The sequence below is a fragment of the Argentina silus genome, assembly GCF_951799395.1.
Source record: "Argentina silus genome assembly, chromosome: 14".
Classification (NCBI taxonomy): Eukaryota; Metazoa; Chordata; class Actinopteri; order Argentiniformes; family Argentinidae; genus Argentina; species Argentina silus.
This window is the reverse complement of record NC_139668.1, coordinates 17,263,332-17,271,933: the sequence shown is the minus strand read 5'-3', so window position 1 is coordinate 17,271,933 and position 8,602 is coordinate 17,263,332. Positions and strand designations below refer to the sequence as shown.

At 41.0% G+C, this 8,602-nt stretch overlaps 1 protein-coding gene across 1 annotated transcript in view; it reads right to left on the bottom strand.

Annotated features, from left to right (window-relative positions):
* The window catches only part of spata17 (spermatogenesis associated 17), a gene marked incomplete at both ends in the record, with an annotated part of 28,370 nt that extends 20,369 nt beyond the window's left edge, over positions 1-8,001 (bottom strand). The window contains 5 exons of the mRNA XM_083684228.1: positions 2,662-2,765; positions 5,158-5,208; positions 6,511-6,592; positions 7,589-7,678; positions 7,934-8,001. Of these exons, the coding sequence (XP_083540354.1) occupies positions 2,662-2,765; positions 5,158-5,208; positions 6,511-6,592; positions 7,589-7,678; positions 7,934-8,001 (395 nt within the window). The remainder of the gene's footprint in view (positions 1-2,661; positions 2,766-5,157; positions 5,209-6,510; positions 6,593-7,588; positions 7,679-7,933) is intronic.
* Positions 8,002-8,602: the final 601 nt, after the last annotated feature.

Below are 8,602 nucleotides of genomic sequence, written 5' to 3'. Positions count from 1 at the left end.
GGCTAATGAAATGACACAGATGGTATTGTATGGGGAGATCCGTCAGTGCAGAGTAGGGAGAGAGAAATGGAGAAAGGGAGAGAGAGAGGGAGAGAGAGAGAGAGAGAGAGAGAGAGAGAGAGATGGAGAGAGAGAGAGAGAATGAGAGAGAGAGAGAGAGAGAGAGAGGGGCAGCCCTGAGACAATGCTTGCTCGCCCGTCCGGCCAGCTCCCATCATTGGCATGCGAGGCCGGTCGGCTCGCGCTAAATGGGAACCATTAGTAAAACTCTGAATAATTTATGCAACGGACGGATGGACGGAGGAAAGGGAGGGAGAGAGCATCGGATTAAAAAGCGGACCTGTGCGGGGTGAGTGATCGAGCAGCGCGCGATCCTAGAGGCCCTGGCTAACACAGAAAGGATATTTTAAATAAACGCAGCACTGCGTTAATTGATCGCGACCCCAGAAGCACTAAATAAACAAGTGATTAACTGGCGAGAGGACGACCTCGCCACGGAACGCAGCCGTGCAGGGAGGAGGGCCTCTGTGTGTGTGTGTGTGTGTGTGTGTGTGTGTTGGGGGGGACAGGCAGTGTCTCTGTGAATGATAGGCAGACATCTGCAAAATGACTAGGTCCTCCTCACATCTCCCACCCTCTGTTAATCCTCATCTTCATCCTCTCCTCCACCCTGGCCCACATCCTGTTTGATATCAACCTCATCCACTTCCCATCCCAACACAACTCCCTTTCAACCACGACGTTTGCTCTTGGATGAAGACCTGTGAACAAAAGAGGTGGACCTGACATTAAGATGAACAGGCCCGAGAAAGACTTTGGCATCACAATGGATAACTGGAAATCCAAAATAAGTCAAATAAAAATAAAATAAAATAAATAAATTTAAAAAAGCGTATGTTTGAATCGGACCTCCTTTTGTTTATTTCTGTTTCTCCAAACCAAAGACAGAAGTTTCCAGAATGACAGATGAGCACAAACTAGAACTGCGGACATCAAACTGTACAGGTGTTGTATGGGTTGTCATGACAGAATGAAATAGACATTGTGAGAAACACACGTTGCCACGGTTTCACCACAGTTTCACCACACGTCTCCCTGCTACGCTGTCCACATTATGTTTGATGCAGCCATGTAGGTGTCTGAGGTAATATAACTCAGAGGTGACAAAACTCATTAATGGGCTTTAAACACCAATCCTGCCTACCTCTGTAGGGAGAGGGAGGGGAGGGGAGGGGGAGAGGAGGAGAGGAGGGGGGGGGGGGAGTCAGTGATCCAAGGAGCACTTAACAAATTTACATTTAATTTTAGCTGAGGCCTTAAGATATTTTCCAACAAAATATATTAGCGACATAAAAAAAAATAAAAAAAAGTGACTTAACTTTAAAGTTTTTATTTTTTTCTGGACAAAAATAAAAGATGGCATCTTTTTTTTTTGCCCCCCGAAGCATACAGTAGCATGTTTTATTAATGCGAGACCTAGCTGAAATCAGAGGCTAATTTTCTATTTTGTCACATCGTTCCCTGCCCCGTGGGAGACTTTCTTTCTTGGAGGTTACTAGTTCACTTGTGTAGCAATCATGCATTCAGCCTCTAGATTAATCAGATCAATTCATCTCTGCCCAAGCACCCAGAATGAATTCCTATAAAGCATAAAGTCGGACGTTTGGTAACTAATAGTGGACTCTAGGTGCCACAGTAAACATTAGCATAACAGCTAGACGCTGTTCCAGTCTTCTGGCACGGTGAGGACCGGCCAAGGGAAACAGTAATGGACTGTATTTCTCTTCTCATCTCCAGCCAATAGACCTACCCCCAAAATCACCCTCCAAAATAACTCAGCGACAAAAGGTATTGAAATAGTAAATGCGTAATCGATTAATTATCGAGTGAAGTTCTGTCCATTGAAATTAAAGGTGAAGCCGTGTGGTTTTGCGTGTTGCTGCCGTCTCTGGACACACTGGAAATTTAAAACGTACAGTACCGGTCAGAAGTTTGGACACACCTTGCCAAGAGTGTGCAAAGCTGTCATCAAAGCAAAAGGTGGCTACTTTGAAGAATCTAAAATATAAAACATATTCTGTTTTGTTTAACACTTTTTTGTTTACTACATAATTCCATATCTGTTCCTTCATAGTTTTGATGTCTTCAATATTAATCTACAATGTAGAAAATAATTTAAAAAAAGGTGTGTCCAAACTTTTGACTGGTACTGTACATATACTAAGTTTTTCTAAAAGCAGTAAATAAACCAAATGTAGAATAGGTAAGTAAAGGGCAGAGCTTGACCTCGACACTAGACCGTAGCAAGTGCTTTGATCAGTCAGAGCCTCTGGCAGTCTGGGCATTTTTAAGACCCATCTTAAGAGCTGTTTAGGCTGTTAGTTAATGTGGGACTTTGTACTGTATGTTGCCCGTGTTCTGCGCTGTTCTGTACTTAGCCTATATGTTCCATGTTTTGATCTATGTTATTTTTTTACCTGTGTTAAGGGCTCTGGGCATGTAATAAAAGAGCTATATAAATAAAATGAATTATTATTATTATCATTATTATCATTATTATTATTATTATTATTATTATTATTATTATTATTATTATTATTATAATAATAAAAAAACATTATTTTCCCCACAAAAATGTCCTTCTCCGATCAGTTCTCCTACCTGACTTGTTGGTTCTTCCTGGCCAGGCCCTCCAGGTACCTCTTGCGAGCGTAATAGTTATGGACATATTTCCTCACATAGTAGCCTCTCCATCTTTGCTGTATCTTGGAGGAAAACACAAAACACACCAAAACTAAGTTAATTAAAATTAAAAATTCTAAATAGCAGCTTAATCCAAAACAACATTTTACTTGGATCATCAGTCCTATCATCACTACTGTACCTTATGATCTCTATGATCAAAACAATTTACTTGAATGTACTACTTGAGTACATTCACATATGTTTGATTGTGATGGTGACAGACACACACACACACACACACACACACACACACACACACACACACACACACACACACACACACACATAAACAAACACACACACACACACACACATAAACAAACACACACACACACACACACATAAACAAACACACACACACACACACACACACACACACACACACACACACACACACACACACACACACACACACACACACACACACACACACACACAGTGCAAACTCTATTAACAGAGACCAGCGGATGTCCTTCACTCTAATTTCTAATTAGGAGATTAAACAATAGCAGGTAAAAGAAAAAAATACCATAAACAAAGACCAAAATGAGAATTGCGATTGATCCACAGTCAATAGATAATTTTAAATAAAGTAATTGCTGGCTCGCACCCCAAGTTCTTGTTGACCTTTTTTGACTATTGAAATCAATGATGCATATTGCTCAGTTAGATCTAATAAAAGTCCCGGGCCCCTTGTAAACACTAGTTTCTATTAACGTGCTAATACATTAGCCTTTGTTAGAGGGACTATGATAGAGACATCGGGGAAAAACTGAGAGAAGAAGAATAGAATAGAAATTGATTTAAAAGGAAGTGCCACAAGGGGATTCAGAGATGATTGTTTTTCTCTTTTTTTTCCCTTCTGGTCAATGAGATGCGGTGGGTGGAGATGTCCTTCACACACACACACACACACACACACACACACACACACACACACACACACACACACTCAGTGTGTGTCTGTCCTAAGTTTATCATATTCTACAGCATAGATTCCCCACCTAAAGCAATGGCTTGCACACGTGCCTTCTAAATGCAGTTACAACACTTCCTATTTGGATTATTATAAAACAACAAATACTCTTCAGTGGATGTTGATGAATGGATATGACTGTCGTTTAAATATGACATAAGGTAAGATGTTGATCTGTAGAGATGCACAGTGATATACTGCAAGACAGATGAGGAATACAATCGTTCATTCATCTTCAGCGTGAGAGTGCAATTTTGCATGGCCCAGAAAATGTAAAGAAAAAAGTTATTCAAGAACATTTACTCAATAGATAGACAGCTACAGCCATCAATTGCCTCTGTCATCAATGCCATACTCACACAATAGTAATATGGACAATTAATAATTTAATACAATGTCATTTGTATTATTTGAAGACCTTGAAATCCCCCTGCATTTTTTAATCATTGTTTTTGCCATAAACCTTTGTATTTCGTTTTTCTTTAAAAAAAATAAAAAATAAAAAATCCTCATCTTATTTGGTATTTTTCCAATTTCATGCTGCTTCCTGTACACATCACTGTGTTTTACACAAGCAATAAAGCAGCAGTCTCCAATGGAGGAGCTTCTGTTCCCCTCTAAGTGGTGACATGACCTCTGACCTCGTCCCCTACGACCTCAGACGCTAGCTCAGATACTGATGCCTGTATTGGCGGCCCGTAACACTAGCCCAACTATAACACCGTGGCAGGCTTTATGTGTTGGGATTAATGTCAGATATAAAACTTTTCCTCAGTTTCAGGGTTTTCAGCCATGTTCAAACATCTCACTGGCGATATGCCTTCCTCTATAAATGTTGGGGTTTTGTTGCCGTATAAAAATCTTTAACAATTTCAGTTGCGGCAGAAAAGAGTGGCTACATGGAATTGTTAAATATAAGGTTTCCATGCAACATCCTTGCATAAAAGTGCCAAAGCATCACTCAAATCCAAACCCTTTTGATTTATGGGTTGTGCAGTAGAAGTTGTTAGACTCTTAAAAGTGAGTGCCCTTTATTACCGGGACATATGACAGGGCGGGCTGTGGCAGTAGGGACAGTTTGTTCTGTTAGGCGGTCCAGCTGGAAATGTCACTTTTAAAAGTTAAACGGCTTGCTTACATTGCTTGCTTACATTGCTCACTATTTAATTAAATGTTTGGCATATATATTGTACATGTACTATTCCGAGTTTAATCGTATGGAATCCCATAACACGAATGTTATGTAGATAAAAAACAGCACACCAATGTACATTATCATTAGAAGTTCACCATCACTGTGTGTGTCTCTGTCCTATATTCTGACCCCCTCATTGAGACAGAGGGGTAATGAAATACCGCTACAGTGCTATTTATGGGGATCACATTCAGAGCACAGGGGACTCTCCATTTGCTAAAGCAGACACTGTGATATTTACCCTGACGGCCATCTCGTCGTAGAAATTCATCTTCATGATAAAATATGCCGTCTGTGAACAAAAGGAAAGACAGCGTTACATCTCAGTCGCCTTGTCCCGGCTCTCTGATCTGTCCTGAGCAGCCAGGAGATAAAGCGTTCTTTATACATAATACATAATAAGTCACAGAGATACCACGGAGGGAGAGAGGGAGGGTGGGGTGGGGGGGGGGGGGGTGAGGGAGAGGGAGAGGGAGAGGGAGAGGGAGTGTGTATGAGAGAGACAGAGACAGAGAGAGAGAGAGAGAGAGAGAGGGAGAGAGGGAGAGAGGGAGAGAGGGAGCGGGCGAGGTAAGTCAGACTTTGTATTGAGGGGACGGGGCTCCTCTTAATACATAATGCAGACAAGGCCAAGAAAATCTATGGTAGTCAAGCTGGGCGCTAATGGAGATGTATGATGGCCAAACGCTCTCCGCTGGGTTTGATAATCAATGACACTCCTGCGAGGATAGAGTAACAAAGGCCAGAATATGCACATGCCACGCCACGCCACGCTCCAACCACTGGGGGCACATTTCAGGACCAAACTTGAGAGGACTATAAAAGGAATTCATATCTCAATATGTCTCCTTTACTGTAGTAATGACATAAGAGAAAAGAAAGCTTGGGGGGGGGGGAGACAAAGACTTGAAAGAGGTTGTAAATGGAGCTCGATGCAGAGCTGAAACTTAAGACTAATTCATATGCCGTGATGCATGATAAACCACTACGAAGAAAAAAAAAGGTGTCTTTATTAATAAAGAATAGCGCTTTGGTAATTTTGAGTGGCTGAAAATCATCTTTTTTTTTTCCAAGAGCAACGATATAAACCTTTTTCCCCCCCATTTCCTGTGACACATCATTCAATAAACATCCTGGTGTAATTTCCAGATTCTACTTTTTGAACGCTTCCCAAATGTGCCTGGCAGTTATGCTTTACCAAACAGTCAATTTGGGGGGGGTGATAAATAGCTGTTGTGATTTGTTTACAAAACTCAATCCAGAGAAAATTATTTGTGAGAGCGGTGGGGATTGGATTTTGTATCAACAATCTGTTCAATTAAGAAGCAGTTGGAGGCAATATGCTGAAAACGGCCTCATTTTGCTAAACCCTTCCTCTCTCCCTCCCATCCTCCTCTTTGCATTCCCGTAGTGATACAGATGCAATTCCATATGATAACGCTTCGTTTTCCTAAGTGCTCATTTCCAAATGTGTAATGGGTGAATTATATTTCCTAAGGTCAGAGTCATGACTTAGAATATAGCAATTGAATTTTAATGAATGCTATCATAACATAATCAATACATCCATAGCGTTCCTCAGCAGCTAACTTACCTTCACCATTTGTCTGAAAAGTGCCCTTGCTGTGAAGCCTCGCCATATCTTCTGAATAACGGTGGCCTTCCTGTGTAAGTGACTGTAAGAAATGGTCGTGTAGCATTTATGCTTTTACAACAAACAGAAAAAAAACTGAAGAATAGATGCACTGTTGAGATGCATGTTTGTCAAATGCAGGGAGAACGAGCACACCTCGAGACAAATCACAAGACAAACGGCAATATGAGATCAGATAGAGAGAGGCAGCAAATGCGTTGTATTTACTCTGCAGCAAAGGGGCTCTTTTGGGATGCTTAGCGACGGTTAAAAAGGTCATGATAACAGCAAGTCCCCACCTCCCTCCCCACACAGGACAATGCACACAGGAATCTTTACTTAAGGCTTTCCAATTATGTCCGGCGATCATGGCTCCTGGAGCAACCAGACATTTGTATTCATCATCAAACATACTCTAAATGCAAGTCTACTGCAATTTCAGCCTCAACGAGGCCATCAATTTCCAAAAGGCCATTTATATGCCCGGAAAATCAATGCTTATAGGGGGAATATGGTAACCCGGGAGTTGCACTTAAGCAGCTCAAATTGTGGCTAATTAACCACTTAACACATTGATCAATTAACTAAAGTAATCTGAATTAACCTACTGTCTGGAAGTTTGTCTGCTGACCCTGCAAAATGGTGTTGGGGTCACACTACAGGGGATGGAGTGAGGTAGATAGACGTTTATTTCCTTTTGCCATTTGCACAGTTCTAAAGAGGGCCAATCTCATACTGTAAAGTGGGGATGGTTTAGGTTTGGGAGTTTTATTGTCAGCACTTTGCAGCTGAAGTCTTAGGTTTGGAGATGATGACAGTGTACAACGTTTGTAAAAAAATAAAAAATAAAAATAAAAACTATAATTGAAATTACATACATATATAATATACACATAAATAGTTGTGTAGAAAAAATAATTGAGACATTTTGTAATAAACCACAATTTACCAGTATTATTAGGCCACGAATAATAATTCGCAACATCCCTTCAATCAAAGAAGTTGGATGAAAATACGGCAGCAGCACAGCACATCTCACCTGAGGTAGGCCCGCACCTGGCACCCTCGGAACCAGCTCTGGACCCGGACGGCTGCCCCGTTCTCCTTCTGTCTGCTGTCCTCGGCTGTCCTGGAAGGTACGGCGACAAACGGCGGTGAAAGACACATGAAGACATGATTGAAGGTACGACATGTCTCAAGCTAGAGAACGACATCACATTAGCTGTTTAGCGATCTGTCAAAGGTGACGGCTTTCCTGGCTGCCTACTGAACATGACCTTAGGCGCTCTCTCGTTACTGTCAAAACGGCCATAGCTGTATTTCAGGGGGGAATTTGTGTTGCCCTCTTTAAAATAATAGTTCGTCGTAATTAATGTCTCATTACCTGTTTCTGGTGAAATATTCAGTTTTAATTCTTCCAATCTCATTCTGTAGCTTCACCAACCTAGCCATGCTAAACTCAGGAGTTTACATGTTTCCTTGACAACGGGCGCAGGAGGACAGCTGTTTCCGCTTCGGCTCCCGCGGGAAAGTCTGTCACTGCAGAAAGTGTCCGAACTCAAATATGAAATACAATTCACTCTATCCTCTGATCATTGATTGTATCCGATGAAAAGATACCTGAAAATATCATAATTATCATTTTCTGATATGATATCAATAATGCATGAACTGGATTTTTAAAGAATATATTATTTTTTAATTTCAATCATGTTTAAATTTAATGTGAGAATGTTTCTTGCATAATAGTTCATTTTACAGCAACAGTAATGCTGAATATTAAAGGGGCAATCTGGGTTTCAAACAACAACAAAGCGGTATCCCCGCCACTTTTTTTGGTAAACAGCTGAGGGATGGGGCTGGTGAAATGTCAATGACTCTCAATGTCATAGAGCTAAGGACTCACCATCCATGAGATGAAAATGCTAGTTTTAACCATGTTTTGAAGCTGTACAATGTTTGTTATTTACAAACAATGGAGTAAAGCTCATATTTCCGTTCTGACGGGGTAAGACAGTTGAACTAAGCCGAGGCGTTTCTAAGTTATATTCTT